Source organism: Camelus bactrianus, chromosome 11 (genome assembly GCF_048773025.1).
Source record: "Camelus bactrianus isolate YW-2024 breed Bactrian camel chromosome 11, ASM4877302v1, whole genome shotgun sequence".
Lineage (NCBI taxonomy): Eukaryota > Metazoa > Chordata > Mammalia > Artiodactyla > Camelidae > Camelus > Camelus bactrianus.
In genome coordinates this window covers 16508690-16536001 of record NC_133549.1, presented here as the reverse complement: position 1 = coordinate 16536001, position 27312 = coordinate 16508690, and the positions used below count along the sequence as shown (strand labels likewise).

At 63.6% G+C, this 27312-nt stretch overlaps 1 protein-coding gene across 2 annotated transcripts; it reads left to right on the top strand.

The window, feature by feature from the left end:
* On the top strand, positions 1–27312 carry ADGRA1 (adhesion G protein-coupled receptor A1). Of its 2 annotated transcripts, XM_074373331.1 has the most exons (7): positions 3–769; positions 1436–1628; positions 8353–8480; positions 9548–9671; positions 14167–14312; positions 23727–23825; positions 24579–27312. In XM_074373331.1, exons 2-7 carry the CDS (start codon positions 1626–1628, stop codon positions 25780–25782), a joined length of 1704 nt encoding a protein of 567 aa, XP_074229432.1. In that variant the 5' UTR covers positions 3–769; positions 1436–1625; the 3' UTR covers positions 25783–27312. The 2 variants fall into 2 exon arrangements, with proteins under 2 accessions (XP_045370783.2, XP_074229432.1); XM_045514827.2 differs by lacking the exons at positions 8353–8480; positions 9548–9671 and having other exon boundaries at positions 1–769.

Below are 27312 nucleotides of genomic sequence, written 5' to 3'. Positions count from 1 at the left end.
TCTGCATGGCTGAGGCCGTCCACACTGGCAGGAGGACCCTGCTGACTCACGCTAGCACTGACTCGTGTGTTCACCTCGGTGTGGCCGTATTTGGATTTGAGAACATTTTAATACGAGGACTGTGAAAATTTCTCCAGAATCAATTTCCTTGTTCGTGTTTCTGTTGTCGGAGCCCTAGATGGACAGGATTTCCTCTGAGAATGAAACAAAAACACCAGGCCTCCTCCTGCGTCGTCTCGGGGACGTGCTTTAATGTGAGGTGCCCGACTCTGCTGGAAGCGAAGGCAAAACCTTCGGTTGTCTCTTTAAATCGTCTCTGCATTGTGACGGGCGGCGGGCTGGCAGCGGGCTGGCTGGGACGAACCATTCCTGCCCTGCCGCAGGGAGCCGGCCACCTCGCCGCGCCATCAGCGCCTCCCCCATCCCCATGGTTACGGCTCCTGCTTCCGACCGTCCCTCGTCCCTGACCGTCGCCGCCCGCGGGAGCAGGCGCAGCGGCCGCTGGCAGTCCTCACGCAGAGTTCGGGAAGCTGCCTGCTGAGAATTGCACTGAATGTCGGCTGCTCCTGGCTCTGACTCATCCTCCGGGGTGCAGAGCCCCGGCCGGCGCTGGGCTGCGGTCCTGCAATCTGTTGATAACTCCACTTGCAGGCTCCAGAGGGCTGCCTCTGGGATGGAAAACTGCTCCCCAGACCCGAGAACTCACCGCGGCTCGCCGCCAACGGGAGGCACAGGACCGTGGCCACTCCAGCTGTTTTCACCAAAATAGGTGAGAAGTTGGGCTGTGCGTCTCCGGGGTTTGCGGCAGGTGGGCCCCAGTGAGGCAGCGACAGGGCCCGGGGAGGCAAGCTCGGAGCCCACTGGCCGTGGTGTCCACTCCCTGGCCGCTTCCTGGGCGCCAAGCCAGGGAGGCGATTCCTGCTGTTCCGAGTGCAGATTCTGGATAACTTTGGGTTCCACTGACGGCCCGGAGCCGCCAAAGGACTCAGTCTGTGGGGGGACACAGCCCCTGAGGTCCAGCCCCGTCCAGGCAGCAGAGGCTTCCGTCCGCCTGGGCCGGCTGTTCCCTGGGAGATTAATTCAAGGTCTGTTGACTCTCTTGATTTAAACTGACAGGCAGGCCGTGCGTGTCTCTTGCAGCCCAAGACTGGGTTGAGTGTCTTGTGCTGGGATGGTGAGCAGAGGTGGGGTTTCAAACACGGGGAAGGAAGGGTCCCCGCGCAGCATGTGGCTGTGGGCCAGGTCCCTCCGACGCCCTGAGGCCCAGGTCGGCCCGGAACCTCTGCTGCCCAGACGGGCCCGAGACAGACACTCCAACAGGCTGGCTGGTGGAGAGGAGCCAAGGTGGGGGCCAACTTTGGGAGGTGCCGCCGGCCATGCTGGGGGTCCCCTGCGGAGGGGGACCCCCCCACCTGACCCTGCCCTGTCTTCGCAGATGGGGGCGGCCTCTCCACCCTTGCCCGCCCCACCGCGGTCGCCAGGGGCTCGTCCCCGTGGCCACTGTTCGGGACCTTGACCTTCCAGACAGCCATGGAAGCTGGCGGGGAGAAGGGTGCAACATAATCGGCCGGGCGGGCGGCGCCACCTCCACCCTCTGCTCACACCTCAGTGACTTCTCTGTGCTCATGGTGAGTACGTGCGGGGCCGCCCACCCCCCCACGGGCCCTGGGCAGGAGCAGGAGCTGCCCCGTGCCAGGCTGCGGGCAGGGGCCGGGGCTCCAGGCTGCCCTCACCCGGTGGACCTTCTGCTGGCTGCTCGCAGACCATGCTAATGAGTTGCCGGCAGGCTGCAGCGTTGACTCACTGGCTTCACGGGAGACGGCGTCCTGCCCCCACCCCAGGCTGTGACCTGTGAAAGCCTCCTCCAGCCCCGGGCTGGGCGCCTCCCACTCCGGCCCCCAGGCTCCACACGCGGCTGCCCACCACAGCCCTGCCGGCGCCTTCCCCCAAAAAGTTGGCCGAACTGATGGCAGGGGACGTGGGTGGGCTTCCGCTGCAGGGACGCCGAGCTTGGAGGTCGGGTCTCTCTCCAGAGAAGGGGGTGCGGCCACCATGAGCAGTGGGGGGGAGGGGCTCGTCCTGAAGGCAGGGGCACTTCCTGTGCTGCCCCCCGCTTGGATTCCGGAAAGGCTGACGCCTGTAAATAATGCATTGTGTGTATGCGTGTGTGTGTGAGGGACAGCGGCCAGCGCGTGCGGGGAATGCCGATGGCCGGAGGACAGGGAGGCCAAGGTGGCCGAGGCTTGGACAACGACGGCGAGTCGCTAGGGCAGATGCGACTCCCCACAAGGAGGGGTTCTGAGTCACCGGTGCATCTTCTTGTTCAATTTGAAATGTCAAAACAAGGGAGAAGCTTTTAGCCAGAGGTCAGCGCTGCCCGCAGAGCTGCCCCCTGGCCTGGAGGCTGGGGGCTGGCGCTGGCCTCTCAGGGGCCTGAGGGTCGCGTTCCAGGCACAGCTCAGCTGCACCCCCAGCTCGGTGACCCGAGCCAGCCACCTGTTGCCCCCAGCACGGCCAGGCCTCCGGGGCAGCCGTGTCCGAGGCTCTGTATTCTCAGATTTGGATCCTCGTTTGCAAAATGGATCCTTGTCACTGGCAGACGAAGGGTGAGCCATAGGTCAGGGCAGGGGGCCAGCAAGGCCCCTCGGGCCCCACACATGTGCGCTGTCCTCCCCAGCATCAGCCCCGTCTCCACCTCCTGTCTGACCCTCTGGCCCTCCCGTGAGAACCGCCAGGCGGCCCTGGTCAGGGGCCCTCCTCCTCGAGTCCATCCCACCCTCTCCCCCCGGCCCCCAGCCCACTCCACGCAGGCCCGTCAAGACTGCAGGAATCAGCTGGGCTACCCTCTCCCGGAGAGTTTGGAATCTCAGCTGTGCGCTGGGTTTTTATTCCTGACAAATAACACTTACGCTGGGGAGGCTTTCCGGAAGGACAGAGAACGCCCAGCCTGGCGTGTGGGCTGCAGCTCGGCTGCAAGCACTTTCCTGAGTGCATCTGAGAGTCTGAGGTGTAGACACCTGGGCAGGCTCCCCCGTGACCCTGGGGCACGTGGGGAGGAGAACCAGCAGGGCTGGCCCTGGCCCTGGCCCTGCCACACTCCCACCACCTACTTGGCCCTGGCGGTGGGCTGCCCCGACCCCTGTGGTCAGACAAGGCGCCTCCAGCCCTCAGTTGTAAAGACGCCGTGGTCACCAGCAGGTACGACTGAAGCTGAAACCACGGTGCTCTCTGGGCGATTTCCCGCGGGACTGCTGGTGCCCTACGCACCTTCTGAACACGCTGCCTGCGTGCCCTCAGCGCCCGCAGGATGGTGAGTTCCCAGGCGCCGCCCCGGGGGGCTGGGGGGCCTGCAGCCCCGTCTCCAGCGGGTAGAGCCCAGGCCTCACACCCCCACCCACCCGCCCAGCACTGACCCTGGCCACAGCTGCTGACAGGGGCTGACCTGCACAGCTGTTCCCGCGATGGTGCTGCCAGCTGTCAAGTTCAAGCAGGTTCCAAAATGCAAGTGACTTTGCGCCCCGTAGTCTTCTGTGAGCCTGTCGGCTCAGGGCACAGCGCTCTTCAAGGGGACACAGTGGCAGACTCCGGAATCGGAGGGAACCCGTCCAAACCCGTGTGCTGTTTCCTTGAGTCGGTCGTGCCGCCACACCTGTCTCGGGAAAGAGGGTGAGCCCACCCGCTCACTCATGTTGGGGCCTCAGTGGCACCAAGACCTCACTGGTGGCTTTGCTCCGTGTGGCCCAGGCCCAGGAGGCATGGACCGACGTCGGTGTGTCAGGGCATCCTTCGCCAGGTCCTGCAGGGCCCGGAACCAGGACAGGGCAAAAGGCCAGGCCTGCCCCAAAGACAGACATGGCACGCCGCTGCTCTGCACAGAAGCACCCACGTTCAAAAGGCAAGGGTGGAGTTGAAACCCCGGAGAGACCAGGGTGGACGCAGGGCAGAGACCTGGAGGCCGGGGCTGTGGGTGGTCTGGGAGGGAGGGAGCCCGCAGGGCATCGGGGCTCTGTCTGAGCCAGCGGGACCCCGGCCAAACCTGCTGCTCCCACCGCCCGCATCCGCCCGCGACACCAATTCAGAGGTTCAGGGAGTTCCTCCAGTTTGCTGCTTTTTATTCAGTCCAATATTTCAATTTCTATAAACCTCTAAAACCTACCTTCCTCTCACAGAGTTTATCGCCCACCCGATGCCTCCTCTCTGTCTGTGTTGACAGTTTTAAGCAAGTGACCTCCAGTCTGGAAGGAAACCCCCGTGATATTTCTCAATGTATTTTTCTCCAAAGTTCTTCAAAATTCAGTCGGCCCACACATCCTCAGAAGACGGCAACAAGCCACATAAATGTCCAATTAGGGTAACTTGTGCTCCAAATGAATAAATTACTTATCTTTTGCATCTGCTCCCCCCGGGACACTGTCCCGGAAGGTTGACAGATCGAAAGGATGGAACCACATTAAACAGCACACAAGGGACCACAGGCTCCCCCAAGGTCAGTCTGGTTGGGACGAGACTGGGAGGAAGGACAGCCCTGCCCGCCCCTGGCCGCCCGCAGACCCAGCGCGGACACCTCGCTGCGCGGGAGGGACGCCCGCAGATGGTCCGCACCTCGGCCTGGAAGAGGCCACTCGAGCTTGTTTGACCGGATGAGCGACCCCTGAGTTGACCTCTCCCCTCCCTCCTTCTCGGCTTTCTTGACATCCTGGTTTAGTTGATTTGCAGTGCCTACCAGCAAGGACACATCTGGGTAAAATCGTAATAACACGTGAAAGAAAAGGGGAAATGGGAACAGACCAGCCTGGGGGCTGCTGCCCTGGGTGGGTCGCTCCCGCCTGCAGGCTCCATGGACAGCGGGGCCAGGGCTTCTTAGAGGAGACAGCAGCCCCGCCGGCCATCCTGCGGGCGCAGAAGTGACGGGACTCGTGGGCTCCAGCCCCACAGCGGGTGGCAGGACTGCGGCTCCGGCAGCTGGCGTGCGGCCATCCGCCAAGAAGGCTGGCGGTGGCCTTTGCCCCCAGCTTGTCTGTGGGTTCTGTGGACCCCTCTGCACACTCCGTCCCTGTCACTGGTCCCAGGAGCCCTGACGGCCCCGCAGCCCCCAAAGGTCGTGTCCAGAGAAGGCAGTCAGTTCTATGCTGTTTGACCATGTACTGGACCATTATAGGGACTTTGCCCACGGAACACCTGCAGAGTGGATTCTTCCAAGAGGAACTTGTACATGTGTGAACTTTAAAATATAAAATGTATCTCCGTTTTGCATTACCTACTTTGAATTTTAAATGTCACCTCTAAAAATGTAGAAAGCACTGTTGATAACTCTAATTTAGAGAAAGAAAAAAAAAAAAACCAGGAGGCTAAATGGAATTGAATCTGTTTCTTCTAAAACATACATGGTGGATGCAGCCACTCGGGGCCAGGGACCCCTTCACCTGGGTGAGGCCCCAAAACTGGGGCCTCGACCAGAAGGCAGGAGCCCCGGAGGTGGGGAGACCTCGGGCTGTGCGAACACTGGTCCTGCACTGATGCTCCAGGGTGTGTTCCTACTGCAGGAAAGCCAGCTCTGACCCTTGTTTGGCTTAAGACAGAGGGTCTGTGCGTGTGAATGAAGTGGCAGGTAGGACGCGTCTGGAGGTGAGCCCGCCGCCACGGTCCGGCTGCTGGACACTCCTCCCAGGGCCAGATGTGCTGATGGCTCCCGGACACAGGGACCCCGGCTGTCCAGTCCCTGCGGGGACTCTGCTTGGGAAGCGCGGGCTAGCTTTCCTCGATCCCTCTCCGCCCGCCACCCCTACCCCTGCCCCAGACAAGAGTCAGGGGTCTGGCCTTGGTCTTTAGGGGCGGCGAGGCAGCTCCCCAGTGTTCACACCACAATGACGACACCCCGAGAAGGTGGACACACCCGGGCCCTTCAACTCGGGGCACTGAGGACATGGTCCTGATAGGGTCGGTGAGAGGACGGGGCACCAGCCGGTCCTGGAGCGGCTCTTGTGTGCGGACGTGAAACCGGAAGCCAAGGTGGGCTTTTGTGAAGAGTCAGGGGGTCTCAGACCCAGCTGACGTTACGGGAGGAACAAACCATCGTCTCCGTGAAAAGAGCGAGCACAGGCCCAGGACACGTGGCCGCCTGTGGGACCTGGGCCCGCTTGCTCCCAGCCGACGGCTCTCAGACGAACCACAGGCGAAAAGGCCACTTGCTGTGAGGGCTTGACCAAGGACACCCGGTGTCCTCGATGTTCGCCTTGAGTTGCACCTGACAGGAGGCTGGTGCCCTCGACCTGATGGGTGCAAAAGTGCCTTGGAACTCTCAGCCGCGGGTCCCCTTCCTGCCACCCTGATGGCAATGTGCCAGGGTCAGGACGCCCCGGTGTCCCTGATGCCAGTGGGAGCTGAACGTCCCTGGGAAATGAGGGGCAGCCTGTGTTTCCGGCCCTGCACCCTCTTTCTTACAAAATGCCTGTTCTCCACTGGGCCCCCCTCCCCAGGCGAAGGCTCCTGCTTGCAGGACCGGGCTCAGCGGCCTTCGTGCCCTAGGCAGCGGCTCCACCAGGCATTGTGTGAGACTGGGAAAAACCGTCCTCGCAAGCCGTGCCAGGCCTGTTGCCCCAGGGCCATGCCTTCCCAGGCGGCTGGAGCCAGCAGAACCTCCGGGTCTCCCTTGGGGACACTCTGCATCCCCGTCACCTTGAGGCTGCCTTTCCTCCTGAGCTCATGGTTTCCTGGGATCTGGGCTGTGAGCAGCATGTGTCCTACTGACAGCCCGTGTGTCTGGGCATCACTGATGGTCTGTGCACGTCCACACCTGCCAGTCAGACTTCCTAGCCCGAGGGCAGTCGGGCCCCAAGTGCAAGGGCGGCCGTGGTGAGGTCTGTGGAGCGGCTGTCCAGCGCCTCCCTGGCCGTCGGCTCACTCTGGGACCGGACACTGTTCCTGCTTCGCTTGTCGGTCAGGCCCCTGCACAGCCAGACGCTGAGGAGCCCCCAGGTGTCCACGTCACTCAGGGCCTTTCCCAGGTGATGGGACTCCATCAGCCGTTGCCAGGACAACAGAGAGCCGTCCTCATCAAAGTCCCTGCGTCGGGCCGAGTCGGGGCAGAGGCCCCGCTGGGTAGTGGGCGGCTCCCTCTGAGCACGTCCCGCACCTGCTGGCTGGCAAGGTGTCATCTCAGCTGGACTGATGACAGGCGTCCCTCAGGAGAAAAGCAGCTTGAGGGCTCAGACAGGCTTGCTTTCTGCCTCCTGCCGTGGACGGGCCACGGCCTCTCCGGCCATCTCTCCATCCCCCATTCCCGGTCTGGAGGCTCCACCAACTGCGCCCACTGTCCGGGGCTTGTGCGTCTGGAGCCGCCCTTGGCCCGGAGTGGGCATGTCAGCACTGGACACTGCCGTGGCCTGGGGACGGGGCCAGCGCAGAGGCAGGCCCTGCCCTGACCACCCGCCCCATGGTCACCATGGGGGTAGCTCTGGGGCCTCACCGGGGTTCTGGCAGCCCTCACCAGTGGGCATGGCCCCCAGCCTGTCCTCCCAGAGCCGGGCACATCCCCCAGGGGCTGTGGGGGCAAAGTGGGGGGTTCAGGGCCTGGGCTGGGGGTCAAGCAAGGACTTCACCCTCTGGCCTGAGCACCGAGAGCCAGACCACCCACCTAGTGGGGAGCATTTGTCCCCAAGGGTGACCGTAACAAAGTCCCACATGGCAGGTGGGTTAAACCACAGGAATTTCTTTCTCGCGGTCCTGGAGCTGGACACGCAAGGTGCAGGTGCACGCAGGCTGCTTTCTCCTGAGGTCTTGCCCCTTGGTGTGCAGACAGCTCCTTCCCGCCACGTGGGCCCGTGGCCCTTCCTCTGTGTTTGAGCTCCCATTGTCCCTCCTCTTACAGGGACGCTGGTCCTGTGACCTCATCCACCTGAGCCACGTCCCTAAAAGCAGAGCGTCGGTGGGTGTGAGGCTCAGACCTGGGACCTGGGGTGGTCTGACGTGAGCTGCTGCCTCTGCAGCCGCATGCAGGCCTCCGGGGCAGCCGTGCCCTCAGCTGAGCGAGCGCCACTGACAGACGCAGGTGCCCCAAGGCTCCATCAGCGGCATTGGGTGGGAAGGAGGCCGGAGGCCAGAGGCCAGCTGCCGGGCACAGCAGAAACACTGTCCTTCGGGAGCTGCCATCAGAGCCCACAAAGACGTCCGCAGCGAAGCAGACCCACCGGGGCAGTGTTCGTCCTCTCCTGCCCAGGCAGACTGTCCGCCTCTGCTGAGACCCAGCAAATCCCCACCTGATCTGAGAATCCCCTCACCAACGCAGGGAGAGCCCAGTGGGTCTGCCCAGGCGCCCGGCCGCGTGGGTCACGCTCCGCTCTGTGTCCTCTCCAGGATCTGAGGGCCGTCCTCTCCCTGCCCCAGGCCCCCGGGGAGTTCCTGCACCCCGTGGTGTACGCCTGCACCGCCGTCATGCTGCTCTGCCTGCTGGCCTCTGCCGCCACCTACGTCCTTCACCGCAGGTGAGGCGCCCTGCCCTGGATGCACGCCCACCTGCCAATGCAGACCCTCTGGGAGACCCCTGCCCTCGCATAGCAAGAAGTGCCCAGGAGGGATGTCACAGGTGGCAGGCCGACGCGAGCCTGCCCAGCCCCGGGTGGCCCTGGCAGTGGCCGAGGGTGGCCAAAAGTTCAGGGACAGCCACGCCCTCCAGGCCAGCCTCCCTGTTCTCGTCAGTCAGGTGCAGTCCACCCCCTCCACTGGCCAGGCACCCTGGCCGCCCCACTGTGGGCAGTTGGAGCAGCCGGCAGAGCCCTTCGAGCAGCTCTGCCTCTGCTTTGTCCAGAGGAGAGTCCATCTGGTTTCCTGCTGAGCTGGTTTCCAGGCCACCTCTGCCTGGGGAGAGGGCATCACATGAAGATTCACTGAGAAATGTGAGGCGGGATCCTGGCCCCCAGCAGCATGAAGTCCACAATAAGAGTCATGTCCACAGCCGGGGTCGGAGAGGAGGCTTGGTTGTGACTGAGGCCACAGAGGAGCTGGGGTAGCGATGACAGCAGCAGGCAGAGGCTAAGCAGTCTGTCTGGCTATCACTGGGTCCGGGGTGGTCGTGGACATGGACACGCCACAGGCACATCCTAGTCCAGGGAGAGGCTGGGCTGTGGGGGGTGTTCCAGCGCATCCGAGCCACCAGGTGTCAGACGTCCACTGAGCGGGGAGAGCTCTGTCCCGGGAACCAGGAGGTGTGGTTGGTGGCTTTCCTCTCTCCCCTCTCTGTCTGTGACCTTGGACAAGTCCCAAGGTCTCAGGGCCTCAGTGTCCTCACCTGTCCAACGGGCAGGTGCTCCAGATTCCCCAGGGGACTTAACACCAAGCCACCCCACGGCCACCGACCAAGGGGGATCCAGCAGGGTCTGTCCTTCCCACAGTCTGGTCTTTCCGGAGTGTCGCTCTTGGCCCCGTCTCAGCCAGGCTCTGAGCTCCTCAGCCCCTTCCCCCACCGATGGGATGTGGCACTCGGGTGAGTGGGCTCCCGCCTGCCCTGCGCCCCGAGTTGCCAGGTCCTGACGCGAACTCTCCGTCCCCACAGCGCTATCCGGATCAGCCGGAAAGGCCGGCACGCGCTCCTGAACTTCTGCTTCCACGCGGCTCTGACCTTCTCAGTGTTCGCCGGCGGCATCAACCGCACCAAGCACCCCACCGTGTGCCAGGCGGTGAGTGCTGCCTTCCCTCGTTTCCCTGCAGACCTGCAGGGCCGTCAGCTCTCCCACCGAAGGGGAGGCGCGTGGCAAGTGCCCTGCTAGCGGGATGACAGCTGAGTGTCGCTCAGGTGTTTCTCGTGAAGGGGCGTTTACGCATCCAGGGTCTGCATCGCAGTTTCTCCCCATGTGAGTCTGCAGCTTGGCCCAGCGTTCGATCGTGTCATTTGATTTATTTTTCAACTGGACCAGCTTTCTCCAAGGCGTAAGGTGACATGTTAACTAGACATTCCTTGCCCAACAAACGGAGCTCAACCTAGAGCTAGGGACACGACCTGCCTCTCCCGCTGAGGCTGTGGGGCAGGAGCGCGGGGCGGGGCCCCCTGCCCCCTCGGTCCAGGTAAGAATCCACGGGTGCGAGTGGACAGCGCAGGGAGCTGTAGTCAGCAGCCTTGACGACCTAGAACAGGAAGGAGTCTGTGTGTGTGTGACTGAATCGCTGACCCAACGCCGTACAGCAGCTCTACTCCAGTTAAGAAGGAGAGACCCCAAGGAAGTGCAGCTCCCAGTCAGGGAGGGGGTTTGGTCACTGGCAGGTCACGGGGCCCCAGGCCACAGAGAGCCACGTGCACCCGCCCCACGTGGCCCACGGCGGAGCTCGCTCTGGGGAGGTCTGCTCCTACTCGCGTGAAAAGGGAGCTCCGGCTCCGGGCATGGAGAGGACAAGTCACAAAAGGTCTTCTTCCCACCCCTCGGCCTCGCCTGAACTTTCTTTAAAAAGAGGGAGAGCATGAACTGCCCTTCGGTCCTGAGGGAGCTCAGAAGAGGCCCTTCTGTCAGCTGCCAGTCGAGCACAGGCAGCCCGGCGCACCTTTGCAGCTGGACACCGAGGGACCCAGGCTCTCCTCTCTCCAGCCTCTTGCCAGCCGCTTACTTGGCTCAGCCCAGTGGATATTCCCCCAGCTGGACTCTCTCCCCCAGGTGCACAGTTCCCTCCAGGTGCACGTTCCCCTCCAGGTGGACCATCTCCTCCAGGTGGACCATCCCTCCAGGTGGACCATCCCCTCCAGGTGCACAGTCTCCTCCAGGTGGACAACTCCCTCCAGGTGGACCATCCCCTCCAGGTGGACCGTCTCCTCCAGGTGGACCATTCCCTCCAGGTGCACAGTCACCTCCAGGTGGACCAACCCCTCCAGGGGCACAGTCACCTCCAGGTGGGCAGACACCTGCAGCACCCAGGCAGGGGCTTGGTGGGGGCTGCCCAAGGACCACAGGGCATCTTACCAAGGCCTTGGTGGGTGTCCATCTGCCTGAAGCATGTGGAGGGAGTGTCCCAGCTGCCTCCATTAGGAAGTCACACGCTCCCCTTACAGCCTTGGTTGCTATAAATCCAACAAGAGTTTGTTGACAGCTGCGGGGGCTGCTGCAGGCTGTCACCTGACACCCATGTGTGCCGGCTGACCTTGGTGGCCATCTGTCCACAGGAGATGCCTTGTCCACCTGCACAGACAGCAGTGGCTGGCGACTCACCCTGGAAATCAGTGGCCAAAAGGCACGTGCCCCGGGGGTGCCTGGGGGAAGACTCCGTGTGCGCTCCTGCCCACACACCCTCCACCTGCAAGCAGGTGCCAGGCCCGGAGACAGCACCGCTGCCTCGGCCTCCCCCGCTTCTCTACACAGAAGGGACGTCACTTCTCTGCGAATCTATGTTAGGGCTGACATCCCATCGGGAAGTCGCTCCCTGGGCCCAGCAGAAAAGTCACCAGCACATATCTGAATGCCGTGCTGAGGGGCAGACACGCTCCTGTCAGCCTCTGGACAGCGTGGAAGCACCACGGGGGGAGCCCCGGGAAGCCAGCTCGCTGTCCTCTGTGAGTGCCTGCTGTGGCGCGGTGCCGTCTGGAAGCAGCAAAATGCATGGTCACCTTCGTGTCTGCACTTGGCCTCCCGCGCTCTGCGTGCTGGACTCTACAGCAGGGGCCCTGGGATCCTGACGGCGCGGCCAGGCCCAGGCCCCCTCCCAGTCCTGCGGCCCTGGGCGCCCCGCCCTCCGCCAAAGCTGGGAACTGTCCTCCAGTCCGCCAGCCAGACAGAGGCTCCCGGAGGCCAGGCGTCCTCCTGGAGGCCGGGTGGACCCCAAAGTGCGTGGTGGGCGGGGGCCGAGCAGGCCTGGGGTCTGGAGAGGCGAGATCTGCAGGGGCCCTGTTAGCGTGGGACACACCCGGTCCCCTCGGGGTGACAACCTCAGGACCACCAGAGGAGCAGGCTCGGGCCCAACGTCGCTGAGGCCTGGCTTCCCGACTGCGTCTCCTGAGGGAAGCGGGGCATCACCCGCTCACTCGCAGACGTGCGTCAGCCCCGGGCGTGCGGAGCAGGGAGAACAGCATCCCGGCGGGGTGGTCCCGGTGGCATGCAGGCCAGACGTAACCCACCGGGCGCATCAGGAGGAGCGATGGGGGCAGAGCGGCCATAGGGACCTCAGGAGCCCTCGGTGAGCTTTCCCGCTGCCCGCCCACTGCAGACCCGGCTAATGTCACAGAGGGTGGGCCAGGCCCACCCACCACTCACTGGAGAAGAGAGACCCCTGGGAGGCACAGCTTAGAACCCAGAGGGAAGGCCTGAGAGTTAACCTCATGCCGAGCTGATGAAACACAGGTGCCCAGGCGTTTGGTCAAACAGCTTCCTGGGTGGGTCTGTGAGGGTGTGTCTGCAGGTGGTGAGCATCTGAACCAGTGGCCTGAGGAGGGCACACTGTGCGCCCAACAGCGGCCCCTCCCACCACGAGGGTCTGAGTGGAACAAAAGCCTGAGGAAGAAAGACCTCAGCCTCCTGCCTTTGGACTCAGGCTCAGACCGGAACCACACCGTCGGCCTCCTGGGCCTCCAGCTCGGTGACGGCAGAGTCTGGGCTCCTCGGCCTCCAGAGGCAGAGGCATGCGAGCCAGTTCCTTACAGCAAACGTGGCTTTGCGTCAGCAGCCGTTAGGCTTCCGCCCAGCCCTTTCCCTGCCGTGACAAGTGACAGCTCACCACCGCCTGAGGCCTGAACAGACTCCTGCGGCCAACCTTCCCCATCCAAGTGTTGCTCAGCATCGCAGGGAAGCGATGTCGGAGAGGTGGTCCAGAGCTCTGGTGGCTGCAGAGAATAGATGGTTGTTATGGTGATAAAATGATGCCTGTGAGCTGTGCTGAAGAGCCACGTGACGTCAGGAACACGGTGGCCCGGAGGCCCGGAGGCCCCACCCAGGCCTGCGCGTCAGCCCTGGCCCTGGGGCCAGAAGCGTGGGCTGGGTGGCCGGGCGATGGCCAGGCAGCCGGGGAGGTGACTCAGCGACCTCTCCATGGTCCGGCCTCGAGGTGGCGTCGGGGAGACAGAGGTCTGCTGTTTACAGCTTCTCATGATCCACAAATTGCGTAGCCTGGCGAGGCTCCGAGCAAACGGGCGAGGGCCCAGCCCCTTCCCCCCGCCTTCTGGGCCGGGTCAGCTGCGGGGCCGAGGCTGGGGCGCCTTCAGAGGATGTGACTCTGTTTCTATCCACACATGACGGCAGCCACTCTGCTGTCCCTGGAAAGGAGGTCAGACTGTCCTTCCGTCGAGGGCCAGGCCCACATGGTCCCTCTGTCTCCTTTTTGGGTGCAGGGAGTTCTAGCCCCCAGTTCCAGAGCCTCCTCCTCTCAGCCAGGCCAGGGCAAGAACGTGACCTCAAGGCACCAGGCACACAGGACCGCGTGACAGGATCCAGGCCAGGCTGAGGGAAAGGCTGGACCCTCCCGGACAAGGGGAACCACCTGAGACGTACAGCGGCCCCGGGGCTCTCCCACCGCCCACAGCACTCCCGTCAGTTACTACAGACCTTCCTCTGGTCCAAACTGAACTCTGGATTTGATAAATCGTTACAATGGTGCAATCTTACTGCCTTCAGAGAATCTCTGTGTTCCTTAAACGTTTACATCCTTTCCATCTACAGCCAGATTTTACTTGTCACCCCGAAGTGGCAGGTCGTTACTTCAACGGTGACCTCAGGATCGGATGGAAGCAGGAGTGTGGAGTGCGTAACTAGCTAATGCAGTGCCGCCGGCCATGGGCGGCCGGGCTGTTTCCATAGTAACGAGCCACTCGCCCGGCAGGGAGTGGACCTCAGCCTCCGATCCCCAGGGCGTCTCACTCACCTGCAGGGCGTCTGGGAGACCGCGGGGCTGGGCACTGGCACTGAGACAGACGTGTGCACGTGTGCGGGGCCGGGAGTGGGGAGGGTGTGCTCACCTCGCAGGACGGCCCGCGGGCCCCGCCCCCACCTCCCCGCAGGAGAGCGAGGCTGCCCAGTTCCAGGACCCATGTGTCTCCAGGAGCCCGTAGGCCCCTGTGCAGGGTGGTGTCTGCCCTGAGAACCCTGGGGCTCCTCCCGGTCTCCCTCCCTCTCACCGTTGAGGTGTCCCCGAAGGACGCGAAGCAGGGCGGCTGGGACCTGGGGAGGCGTGCCGTGGTGGGCTCACTGGCCCTCTCCCTCCTAGGTGGGCATCGTGCTGCACTACTCCACGCTGTCCACCATGCTGTGGATCGGAGTCACCGCCAGGAACATCTACAAGCAGGTGACCAAGAAGGCCCCCCTGTGCCCGGGGACAGACCAGCCACCGTACCCCAAGCATCCCCTGCTCAGGTACCGAGCACACGTGCCTGGCCACCTCCGGCTACTAGAGCCCCTGGCCCTACACCTCCTTCCAGGGGTCTCGGCAAACTGGCCACGAGGATACTTGGGGCCCGAGGATGACCCGATGGCCCAGGTGGCAGGGGTTGGGGTGGGGCGCTGTGTTGGGGTGGGTGCCCAGGAATGGGGTGCGGGGGCAGTGCAGGCAGGCCTGCATCTGTCTGCATGCTGGGCGCGCCCTCCTGTGTGCTGAGCTGCCGCTGGGAGACCCCTGCGCCCTCTGTGGGTGGGCGCGCATGGAGACGGCTCTGTGGTGGGTCAGTGCCCTGGTCTTGGCTTCGGTTCATTCACGGGTCTCGGAGACCTAAGAGGGAGCCAAGTCACCCTCACCTGCTGGTCTCAAGGTGACCAAGCAGCCTGGGCCTTTCGGCCAGTGGCAGGCGGATTTGGAAAGGAGCCCCCACTCCAGCCAGCCGTCCCCGTTGCTTCCTCGGGCCGGGAGGGTTCGAGGTGGACGTGGCAGGAACGGACCTGGGGCTGGTGGGGGCCAGAGACCTCCTCCCAGAGCCCTGGGCCGGGAAAGCCTGGGGGCTCAGTCTGTCCGGGCCACAGCAGGAGGCCATCTCACTCCCCGTCCAGGAGCAATCTCGGCTCCTGGAGACAAGGTTGCGCTTGCCCCCGTCACCGGGCGGCCGTCCTCACAGTCAGTGTTCCGCTGGCTCTACCCTGCCACTTTCTGAACCAAGACTGAATTCAAATCGGCCATTGGCAAGAGCCTGGCACCCATGGGCCTGCGTGGCCCTGAGCCTGGGCACCAGCTGCTCAAAGCCGTCTGACCTGCCACCGTCTCCAGGGCATCACCTGAGCTCAAAGAGCGCGAGCCACTGGCTGGGCTTCCCCAGAGTGACCGCTCGTGGTGGCTCACGCCTCGGCCAGAGGCTGCCCTGGACGATGGCCGGGGCAGGGGGACTTGGGTGTTTGGGAAACTTTCACCAGGGATCCCCGAGACGGCCCCACACGGGTGGTCCCCGTGAGGGGCAGCTGCTGCCAATGTGAGGCTGTGGCCTGTGCGAGGGGTCGGGGACGCCCAGCCCCTCAGACTGAGCTCTATCTGGCTTTGAAACTGAAGGGCCATCGGCCAGGCCTAGGCAGGCCCGCAGCCCAGCACAAGCCCGTTCTGAGGCAGATGAAACAGCGTCCTGTGTTGTTTACGTGAGTAACAGGACCCTCGCCCCGAGGTTTCCAGCACAACCTGGTTCTCAGATGGAGCAGACGCCCTGACAGCCGGGCCGTCGGTGCTCGCGCAGGGACTCCGGCCAGGGCGGGGGTTAATCACCTCGCTCCTCCTGCTCAGGAGGCCCCAGGTCCCCTGGGTTAAAAATCAGTCTCAAAGTGGTTTGGGGCCTGAAATTGATTGAAGAGTTGCCCGGCCTTTTGAAGAGTGGGGTGGAGCACACTGTTTTCTCTCTGGCGGCTTCAAAAGGCATGTAACCCAGCCAGACGCCAGGGGCCGCGGGGCTCGGGGTAGGGGGCTGGCCCGGGCCCGTCAAACTCGCTGCTCCTCTCAGTGCTGCCTGGAGACCAGCCCCGCACCCACGTCCCCTTCCTTTGGTACAAGAAGCCTTAACACTAGGGTGTGTCCACATGGTGTTCGGCCCCCACCCGTCTGGGCAGGCACACCCCCCACAGGGGCACATGGGGGCTGCGGAGTTGGAGGTGGGGAGCGGAGGGGCAGTGGGGGGTGGTCCACTGCAGACCTGCTCCCCTGCTGCTCTCTGGTCCAGCCTGGCCTGGGGCTGGCGGCCGATGTGATGGGCTGGGCCTTCTCGGGGAGACCAGAGGCTGCTTGTGGGGACCCCAAGGACTGGAGACTTTCCTCCCAGGCCCTGGGGCGCTCATGAGCTGCCCTCCGCACTCTGGGCCCTGAAGTCGTTCTCAACCCAGAAGCACCCTTATCAGTGGGGGCCCTCCCGCCGCCCGACCACGGGCACTCTTTTTTCTGCCTCCCTGACCCCGCTCCCAGCGCTGGGAAGTCCCTGTGCATCACCAGCACCACCTCCTGCCAGGGTGTCGTGGGGAGCCGGCCAGCAGGTCGCCCACGTGTCCGGAGCCCCGAGGTGGGCCTGGTGGCGCGGGCAGCAGCCAGAGCCCCCAGCCCCGCTCTGCAGTTTCCCAAAGAGAAATAAAAAGAAATCAGCTGTGAAATCCCACACGAATATTAAACTTGCTTTCTCCATTTCTGCAGAGACGGTCCTTGAATTCTGACAGGGATCACACCGAGTCTGTAGGGCACATCAGGAGGTGCTGCCTTCTAACGCCAGCAACAGGATCCAGTCTGTAAACGCAGTCTTCTTTGACTCCTCCTGAGAGTGCGTTCCAATTTTCAGGGCGCACGTCTGTGCTCCGCGGTCAAATGTTTCCCTGAGTAGTTTCTCTGCTCTCGTAAACGGGACTGCTCCCTTCGCTTTGCGCTCAGGCTGAGCACTGCCTACATGCAGAGACACTGCTGGTCTTGTGTGTTGCGCACATCTTGCGACTTTGCTGGAGTGGCTTCCAGGTCCGGCGGCGTCCTCGTGGATCATATGCGCGTCGTGTCGTTGGCGTGGCGGGCGTTTTATTGCTTGGTTTCTGGTTCCGATTCCCCCACTCCCTGTCTTGCCTAGCTGCTCTGGCTGGAACTCCCAGGCTGCACTGGCCTGCTCTCCTTTTTCTTAGTCTAGCTAATGGTCGGCCAGTTCTGTTGGTCTTTTTAAAAGAACCATCTGATTCCCTCGATTTTCTGTATTTCCTTATTTCTGTTTTGAAATAGGGGCCCTGTACTGAGCACAGACTGTCAGGCTGTCTGCTAAAGGGTCGGTGTGTGTTTCACAATTATTCTCCATTTGTTTCGAACAGAAGATGCGTCCAACACAGAGTCAGTTCCATGATACCTCGTAGCTCGCAGAGCGCTTCCACACACGTTAGCGGGAACGTGGCTGGTTCCATTTTACAAACAAGGGGGCTGCGGCGTGAGGGGTCCAGGTTGTCCCAGTTCGGGCGTCGGCAGCTCGTTAGCAAAATCTCCTCCGTTGTGTCGTCTCTGCTCTGTCTCTGTTCCTTCCTTCCTTCTGCCGTTTCGAGCTCAGTGTGTTCCTCGCAGCGTGAAGCCAGACTCCACGTCTGAGGCCCCTCTGCTGTGACTGTGGAGGCCCCGGCCCCGCGTTTCCCTCTGGCACTGCCTTGGCCGACCCGGAGGCTGTGGTGTCTCGTGGGCTCTTCATTCGCCTCAAGGCCCTTTCTGACCGTCCTTGGGGTTTCTCCTTCCACCTGCTGGGTACTCATGCGTGCGCTGTTTATTTACCTCAGGTTACTCGGTTTCCAGGGGAAAGTAAGTCTGCGCAGAATTGTGACAGCTGGATGAGGAAACTCCAGCCTGACGGAAAGGGCCACGTGACTGAGGGGGGAGAGCTCAGTTCCGGTGAAGGGAAACACACAGTGCTTCGTCCCTTCCCACATTTAGGAAGCTCTGAGGGCAGGGCCAGGAGCCAGGGAGGCTGGAGAGGGGATGGGCGACTCCTCAGGTCCTGCTGTGGGGCTGCACGGCCAGGTCTGCTTTCCCTGTGTGAGGAATGGAACGGGCGTGGAGTGTGGGCCAGGCCCTGCGGGGTCACCTTGATTCAGGCCCCAGGCCAGGCCCAGGCATCACCGAGCAGAGCTCCCACCTCAAGGCTGTGAGGTGACTGCGAACTGGGCCCCTGGCCCGTCGGTGCTGCCCTGGGGCCCCCTGCTGGGGCAGCACCTCCTAGAACCTACAAGGAGCCTTTGAAGTGGGAATCTGCAGGCAGGACAGACTCGGAGCCTCAGCTGGGCCCGGGGTTCTCGGCAGCAGGACCACCTGGTTCTCCCCAGTTGGGGAGGCCCGCCTGGGAAACAAGCACTCGGGCACACAGGCAGCATCGTGATGGGCTCAGGGAGAGAGGAAGAGAGAGCAGAGCGGGCGCCCAGGGGAGCCGCCCAGGGAGGGCGCCAGACTGTACGTGGACCCAGGCCAGGAGCCCCGTCCGGCTCCCACCACCAGGTCTCCCTGAGCCAAGACACAGCTCCTTCAGCCCATCGTGGCGTCCTCTGGCACACCAGGACCTGGAGGGACTCCATGCAGAGCTTCCCGTCCAGCCACACCGTCCAGTGTCCACGCAGCCTTGGTCCAGCCTTCGTGCCCCGTGGTGCTGGTGCCGCCTCCCGAGGTCCCAGCACAACCAGCAGCGTGTCCACAGGAACGTGAAACCACACCCGAGCCCCGGCGTGTCCTGCTTGTTCGCGTTGAAACCACAGGTAGATAAGTGGCCGTGACTCCGTGAGTGTCGTTTACTTCGGCCTTGGATGAACGCGCTCAGAGCCCGGGTATGGACGGGAGAGGTCTGATCCAACTCCGCTCTGACATGAGGGGCCAGAGGCTCAGTGTCGCCGTGGGAGGCCTGGGTCTCCCCGCCCCGTCCGGGCTCCCGTGGCTCAGCACAGAAGTGGAGGCTCCGTGCCTGCGGTTGAACAGGACCCGCACGGGGCCCACGGTGGGAGAAGACACGCCAGGCCGCATCTGGGAGGATCAGGGTGTGCAAGGTGGGGAGGGGGTTCTCAGAAGGCAGATGCCGTGAGGGTCATGAAGCCCCCACCCCAGAGGACACGTGGACGAGGCTGTGGAGAAGGCATGCTGTGCTCACTGTCAGGGTCACTGTGGGGGTCACTGCGCCACACGGGGCACTGGCAGGGCCCTCCTGGGGCCGCCATGGGGTCGAGGGGTGTTGGCTCCAGGGAACTTCACTGGGGTTTGAAAGCCAGCCCACCAGCAGGAACAAGCGGAGGACGGAGCCCAGGGCGGGGTTTGCCGGTTGGGGTGTGAGCCACACTTCGGAGGCTGAGAGGGTGCGGAGGCGCCCAGCAGGACCCCAGATGGAGGAGTCTTCACGCGGGGCGACCACACCGAGCCGGCTTCTTCCTCCAGGAGCAAAACGCACTGGGACTTCTGTCCAGGGAGCCAGGTGGAACTCGGTCAGGTTGGCCCTGGGGATTGGCCACGCGGCTGCCCCCGCGGCCCAAGCACCGTGGCAGGTGAGCTCCCAGCCCCACGCACAGAGCAGCTGTGTCAGTCAGTGAGGTGGGGACACACTGGGAGCCAGGTCCCCACGCCACACGTCCAGGAGCAGAGCGGGCCGGCGGTCAGCACTCTCGCCCATGGAGTGGGCGCCGTCCAGGACAAGCTCCCCAGCTCTCGGCACGTGTCCGACTGTTTGGGAGAGAGAAGAGGGAGAAAAGCTGGACAGAAAGAGACTGGAGGTTCCGAGACACTGAGGGAGACAGAGCAGGGCCGGGAATCCCATGCAGAGGGACTGGCAGCCTCAGCACGGCCACCCTGAGGGCCGTCACGGTGAGGAGGACTGGGCGCTGAAACGCCACAACCATCTGTCTCCTCAAGCCCTGGTCAAGCTCTTCTCTGTCCTTGTCCCCATCTGCCTGCCTGTGTCATCACCACGCAAGGTGCTGTGTACGATTTGGTGATCACGGGTCCCCAAGCCCAGCCATTCGCAGGTCGTCCAGTCCACGCTGGGATGTGGCTGGCCCGCTGTGCAGGGCGCGCAGGACTGTGGTCTCCAGTGGACGGGACAGGCAGCTCCCCAGCTGCCCCGCTGGCCAGTCCCCTTCAGCCGAGGCCTCTGAGTGGACATGTCTCTCCACTTCACCCTCATTAATGTCTTAGTCCATTTGGGTGAGGAAAACAAAACAACACAGGTCAGCGGCTTAAAGAGCAGACACTTACTTCCCACAGTCTGGAGGCTGGATGTCCAGGAAAAAGGCACCAGCAAATTCGGTGTCTGGTGGGGACCAGTGTCCTGGCTCCTTGATGACCGTCTTTTTGCTGTATCCTCACGGGACAGGGGGCCGGGGGACTCCAGGTCTCCTTGAAGACCCCACTCCCATGCGTGAGGCTCCACCCTCATGACCGAGGCCCATCCCGGCACCATCGCCCCAGGGTCAGGATTTCAGCACGGCCGTCGGATCTGCAGGAGGCAGCCAAAGTGGACCCACCTCAGAACCAGAACTTCTTGCTTGATTTTAGGATGCTCGGGGGCTAACCCCCAATTTAGCTGCACGTAATTACAGCCTAATTTCTCAGTCTGTTCTGCCCTTTCTGATAAGTGCACCTAGACGGCTTCCCGTCACTTATGGTTGGCTGGTGGGTTTTACGTGAAGAAGCCGTTGGCGCTGAGGTGCCCACATCCTGGGCGGTTCGTCCATTTGTCCCCCACATAGTGGATACCCACTCTGGACAGCCTGCCGGGTGGAGGGATAGTTCCCTGGGGTCTCTCTGCCTGGATCCCTCCTCGGGCAGCAGAGATTCTGAAGACAGGCACCACCTGGGTCGAGCTCAGCCAAGCACTGGGCTAGCGGCTCCACTCGGCCCCTCCAGTGCGACTGCGGGAGGGGTCCAGCCTGACGCCCGTGTCCCCCGAGGCCCTGGGAGGCCACACCCAGGAGCTGGCGTCCTGCTCTCAGACTGGCCGAGGAACACAGGAGCCCTTTTCAGGTAAAAGTGAGCGCACAGCCCCATGTGCTGGCACCTGTCCCTGAGTAAGTCCTGGCCAATGTGCTGCTGCGTTGTAATGCATCCTGGTCGTCGTGAAGCATCCCAGTTACGTTTTCCCCGCAGGGCGCACTCTGAACAGACCATCTGCTCATCATGGTCAGTGCTCAGACGCCCCTCACTCTCGCATGGCCCCGGGGTCTCTGTCCACCAGCTTTTCTCCAGGCATCAAATCCCTGATGGTTATTACCTCCCTCCATCCACCCTGGTCAGTGCAAGCTGGACACTAGAGGCCGTGTTCCACGCACGTCAGTGACTCTGAAAGCCGGCTACTTGGGCAGTGGTGCAGCTGCTCCTTTATCGAAGCTGAAGCCATCAGCCTGATCTCTAGGGTTTCAAGAGCCGGATCAGCACGAAGGATGCTGCCTGGACCGGGAGGACGGCATCGCCCTGGAGGATCCTGGCCTGACAGGCGGGCCCGGGCAGGTGCCCTGGATCACTGCTGCCCGCGTCTGCACGTGACGTTCCCTTTGCCCCCTGGGCTGCGTCAGCCATGTGTCCACCCCGGATGCCGGCTTCCTGTGACAAACAGTCTCAGTGCGGGGGTCTCAGTGCAGGGGCTCCGGATGACCCGACTGGTCAGACTTCAGAAGTGGGCCTGGACCCCGCCCCACCCCCGCCATCCATGTGCCCCCACCCCCACCCCCGCTCAGCTCCCCTGGCCTGGGTGAACGTCACCTCTGGCAGGGAGGTCACAACAGGGCCCTCCTGGGTGCTCGGTGGCAGACGGGGGAAGGGCTCCAGAGTGGACAGAAACGGCCGAGGGCAGGGCTAAACTGGGTGCAGGCAGGCTGGTCCTCGGGGGCCCCAGGGTGGGGTCCGCTTCTGTGTCTTTCCAGCTTCTCGAGGCGGCCCCTCCAACACGGGGTTACAACCTCATTGGAGTGGGTGGGGCTGGAGTCGGCTGGTGATGGGTGGGGCGGGCCCCCAGCCACTGGACGAGCTGTGGCTGCTGCAGGAGGGTCCTTGCTGGGGCCAGCGAAGGCCGACACTGGCCCTGGCAGGGCGCCACTGACTGCAAGTCCTGCTCGTCCGCACCGCTGATGGCGGCAGCAGCAAGAAGTTTCCTGCAGTGGCCTCCAGCACCCTCTGCTGGCCGAGCCCACACTGCAGCCAGGGAGCCGGCTCGCCCCTGTCCCCCAGGAGTGGACGGGGAAGGGGAGCAGCTCTGAGGGGCCTGATGAAGCCCCCGCAGAGGAGGAGGCGCCCAGTGGCCCGAGGGGGCCTGGGTGGAGGCGGTGGAGCGGCTGAGACCGCTTCACCTGCAGGACTCGAGGGCGCCGTCCGGCTCGGACTACAGCCAGAGGGGTGGAGGAGCCGCACGGTCTGGGACTACCCTTAAACAGCTGCATATATTTTAGAGAAATTAAGAGGAAACAAAACCTTCTATGTTTACCCCAGTATTTAGTGTTTCTGAGGTTTTCATACGTCCAGGTTTCTGTCAGGCACAACACCCCTTCAGCCTGAAGGGTTCATTTGGCGTTTCTTGACCTGAAGGCCAGCTGACAATCCTCTTGGTTTTAACTTTGTCCAAATGTGTGTTTCTCCTTCATTCGGAAGGATGCACCCGCTGCATACAGAATTCAGGGAGGCACAGTGTCCCCTGTGAGTGACCCTATGCAGGGTCATTCCACTCCCGCCCGTGGCCCTGGACCCCACTGGGGACACGACACCGTTGCACTGATTTGGGTGTTTGCAAACCCCGGAAAACCACTCCCATCTCTAGGGGGTGGTCTCCGAGCTGACCCCTCAGTCCTGCCCCAGAGGCCGCCCATCACGCACCACCCCCCACCATAAGCGACAAGGAGCGTGCTGCATGGCCAGGTGCCTGTGACGTCCTCACACGCCAGCATCCCGCATCAGTGGTCAGGCACTCAGATGGCCTTGGCTGGAGCTGTTGGCTAAGGCCCTGCAGACCGGAAAGTCAGCTCACACCTGGGGTGGGGCCAGCTTCCATCCACGAACTGCTGCCCTCCTGGGGAGGAGTCAAATGCCAGAACTTACCCCCAGGCAGCTGGGACGCTGGGCTTCCAGGCAGCACAAAAGCTCCAGGGCCGACAAGGAGCTGGGACGGCCCCTGTAGTTCCTCTTTCCAAGGTTACCAGGCTGACTGGCCTCCACAGGCACTGGCTGGTCTCTGGGGGCCAGCAACCTGCTGCAGCAGGTGTGAGATGGGCTGCAGCTGGAGGCAGCTCCAGAGGGAATGCCGCTGAGAGCCCCCCGCACCCAGGGGGATGAGCACGTCTGCCTGAAGGGGGCCTGGGCAGCTGACCACAGTATCCCCTACAGTCCCACCCCGTCCACTACTGTCCCACTGCCACTCAGGGGCTTCATGTCTTTCCGGCCATTTCTGCTGCATGAACGAGAGCAAGCATTGCCCCCGCCCCCCCGGCCAATGTGCTGGGCCTGGCCAAGGCCATCTCTGTCCCTGAGCACAGCAGACAGCGAGCAGGGGTGGGGGACATGGGGGAGGCAGTGAGAGGATGTGGGGGCTGGGCGTGGGGATGGGGAACGGGGGGACGTGGAGGACACAGGGGAGGCAGGAAGGAATGCGGGGCATGGAGGATGTAGGATATGTTGGGGGAACAGGGGACATTATGGGACTTGAGGGGAGGCACGGAGGGATGTGGGGCATGGGGAAGGCCAGGTCAGGCTGGGTCCGGCGGCAGCTCCTCGGTCAGGTTGGACCGGTGCTGCCCAGACAGCTGCTCGGCCAGGACACTTGGGCCTCGCCCCTCCTTGGCCTGGAGGAGGGTGGCGGTCCTGGGGGGTGTGGGTGGGTCCTGGCAGTGAGTGGCCCCACCCCGCAGGCTCTACCTCATCAGTGGAGGGGCTCCTTCCATCATCTGCGGCGTCACGGCCGCCACGAGCATCAGGAACTACGGGACGGAGGGCGTGGATGCTGCATAGTGAGTACCAGGCTCTGAGCAGGATGGGGTCCTTTGTCTCCACGGCCCTGCTCAAGCCGCTCCTGCCTTGAGGCCACCTGGTGGCTGTGGCTGTGCCTGACAGTGACATCCTTGGGTGTCTTGGGCCCCCGGGGCCAGGTCCCCATTGGGCTCTGTCCCTGCAGCGTCCCTCCTGCCCTTCAGAGCAGAGCCTCCTGGGACGGCCGGCCCCCCAGCTGCATGAGCACAGCTCTCGCAGGCCCTGTGACACTGGCTGAGCCCCCCGCATGCCTCCCTCAGCTGCCCTGCTCCCTTGGGGGCTCACCCCTTCCCAGGCCCAGCACGGGGTGCCCTATCTGTCCAGCTGAGGACGGGGAAAGGCAGTCGACCCGGGAGAGCCAACAGCACCAGAGAGAGGCAGACAGGCAGCTCGCAACCAGGCCCGGCTCCTGCCTGCGCCCCCCACATCCCTAAACACCATCCACGCCGTCTTGGGGCCGTGTTTGTGTTCCCTCATCGCACAGTTACCCTCCCTGTGGGAAACACCCTGGTCCCGTGAGCCCAGGGAGACCTCTGGCCCGAGCTGGCACGCTGCCCCATGTGGCCCCTCGCTGCCCCCTCACTGCTCCTCGCTGGCCCCTCGCTGCCCCCTCACTGCTCCTCGCTGCCCCCTCACTGCCCCTTCTCTGGCCCCTCACTGCCCCCCTGCTGACCCCTCGCTGGCCCCTCGCTGGCCCCTCGCTGGCCCCTCGCTGACCCGCTCTCCTCCCACAGCTGCTGGATGGCCTGGGAGCCCAGCCTGGGTGCTTTCTACGGGCCGGCGGCCTTCATCGCCCTGGTCACCTGCGTGTACTTCCTCGGCACATACGTCCAGCTGCGGCGCCACCCAGAGCGCAGATACGAGCTCCGGGAACGGGCGGAGGAGCAGCAGCGGCTGGCGGGGCCAGAGGTGGCCCAGAGCCCCGGGGCCCCGCCTGGCTCGCCGCCTGCCCGCGCCACCCTGGCCGCCTCGCTGCTGCAGAACGAGCACTCGTTCAAGGCCCAGCTGCGGGCCGCCGCCTTCACACTGTTCCTGTTCGTGGCCACGTGGACCTTCGGGGCGCTGGCAGTGTCGCAAGGCCACTTCCTGGACATGGTCTTCAGCTGTCTGTATGGCGCCTTCTGCGTGACTCTGGGGCTGTTCGTGCTCATCCACCACTGTGCCAAGCGGGACGATGTGTGGCACTGCTGGTGGTCCTGCTGCCCCTCCCGCAGGGACCCTCACTCAGCAAAGCTCGGCACCCGCCCCGCACTTGATGCCAACGGGGACGTGCTGGGCCATGCAGCCTGCCTGCCGGACTCACCGTGCCCCGGCAAGCCACTTGGCTTCGGCCACCCCCAGGCCAGCCACTGCAAGATGACCAACCTGCAGGCCACCCAAAGCCATGTCAGCTGCCTGTCCCCGGCCACGCCCTGCTGCGCCAAGATGCACTGCGAGCAGCTGATGGAGGACACGGGCCATATCCACGTGCACGAGGAGGATGCCTTCGGGCACGACTCGCACCTGCACAGGTGCCCCCAGGGCAGAACTAAGCCGCACTACTTCAGCCAGCACCAGGCAGCCGAGCAGGAGTATGCCTACCACATCCCGTCCAGCCTGGACGGCAGCCCCCGCAGCTCCCGCACGGACAGCCCCCCCAGCTCGCTGGAGGGCCCAGTGGGGCCCCACTCACTGGCCTGCTGCGCCCAGGGAGACCCCTTCCCCTTGGTCACCCAGCCCGAGGGCAGCGACGCCAGCCCCGTGGTCTATGGCTGCCCCCCGCGGCTGGGCAGGGAGGTGGCCCATGGCCCTGGTCACTTCGAGATGCTCCGGAGGACGCAGTCCCTGCCCTTCGGGGGCCCTGGCCAGAACGGGCTGGTCAAGGGGGACATGCCCTACGGCTCCGACAGCACCGGCAACATCCGCACGGGGCCCTGGAGGAATGAGACCACGGTGTAGCGGGCAGCCGGGCACCGTCGCCCATGTGGCCGCACACACACGCACCGGGCGTGCTTCAGTGCAGCATCAGGACCTCTGCCGCACGAGGGGGCAGGGGGTCACTACCGGACCGAGCTTTGGCGGTACCCCACTGACCCCTTCAGCAGGAAGGACTGGAGCAGAAAGACACTTTGGGCCACATCTGCATCCACGGACCTGAGGTCAGACCAGCGTCCACATCCAGACACCTGCCTGCCATCCTGCCATGCCTGGTCCCCGGGGGGGCAGCCCAGGGACGGACCGGGCAGGGATTCTACCAAGGGAGCAGCCCTCAGCACCCGCGTGGCCCGCGCAGCCTAGCGGGCATCCCACCCACCCTGCCGCCTGCCCACGGCAGGAGGTGCCACCAACATTTTCTAGTGTTTCGTGTGTGTGTTGTTAAGTCTTGTTCCTGGGGGCAGACAGCCTGCCGGTCAGTCCAGAGCACTCTGGGCAGTTGCCATGAGCCCCTCCGCTGTCGTGGGGACTCGCGTCAGCTCCCTGCCCTGCACTGGCTCCAACCTCAGCCCAGTCTGGGATGCAGCCACGCTCCGAGAGACCGTCGGCGACCCGAGGCCTTTCCAGGGCCAGCGGGGGCCTGAAGGGTCACGCCTTCGAAATGCCCAGATGTCCTTTAATATAGACTCAGCTTGCAACGCCAGCGTCTGCCAGGACTGGTCCCGCCTCCCAACAGGGGTGTTTGGGAACAGCTCTGTTCCCTGCCACAGAGAGGCGCTGGCATTCCTGTGACCCTCCAGGCACAAAACCGTGAGTCGGAGGACAGATGTCAATCATAGATCCTTCTGCGACAGCAAGTGGCACATCCCTCGGGAGGGGGTCCGTGCGTCCCCACGGAGGCAGAGCCCAGACATCCGGGGGACGTGCGTGTGAGCCCGGCAGTCATTCCTCCCTCCTCCCTCCCGCCCTCCCTCCTTGGGTCTGTGGCACATGTGCACCCACACGCATGCACACGCACACATGTGTTGGTGCACATGCCACATACATGTGTGCGGGTGGTGCTCACGTGCACAGCACACACCACGCGCGTCACACGCATCACCCGTGGACACACGTCTGCTGCACACGGCACAGGTGCATGTGCAGGGTGGTGTGTTGTCCAGCCACCCGAGGGCCAGGCTTTCTTCGCCCTGTGCAGCCTGGTCCCCAGGACTTGTCAGCAGCTGTGTCTGGTCTGGGGGGGGCCCCAGTGGGAGGAGGCCCTTCCTCATGCGCCTGGGGTGGGCGGCATGTCAGCCGTCCCCGGGCTGACTCTCAGTATCTGGGCACAGGAGCCTGGTTTCCTGACAGTGAGGTTGTAATAGACCACGGTGCCTGGGGCCTGCCCCGAATCCCGTGTGTCCTCACAGGTCAAGCTGACAGCAGCTGACAGCACCGGCCCCCGTCCAGCCTGCTCACCTGCTTCCATGGCTGGTACAAACCAGAGACCCGGGGCATGCTGGGTTCTCACTGTAGACACAGAACTGTCCATGAAATACAGTATTTTCATCGTTC

Excerpts from the sequence above, each read along its gene's own strand:
- ADGRA1 (XM_074373331.1), top strand. Across the intron at positions 9,672-14,166 it reads ACCCCACCGTGTGCCAGGCG|GTGGGCATCGTGCTGCACTA; the intron begins GTGAGTGCTGCC and ends TCTCCCTCCTAG. Across the intron at positions 23,826-24,578 it reads GAGGGCGTGGATGCTGCATA|CTGCTGGATGGCCTGGGAGC; the intron begins GTGAGTACCAGG and ends CTCCTCCCACAG.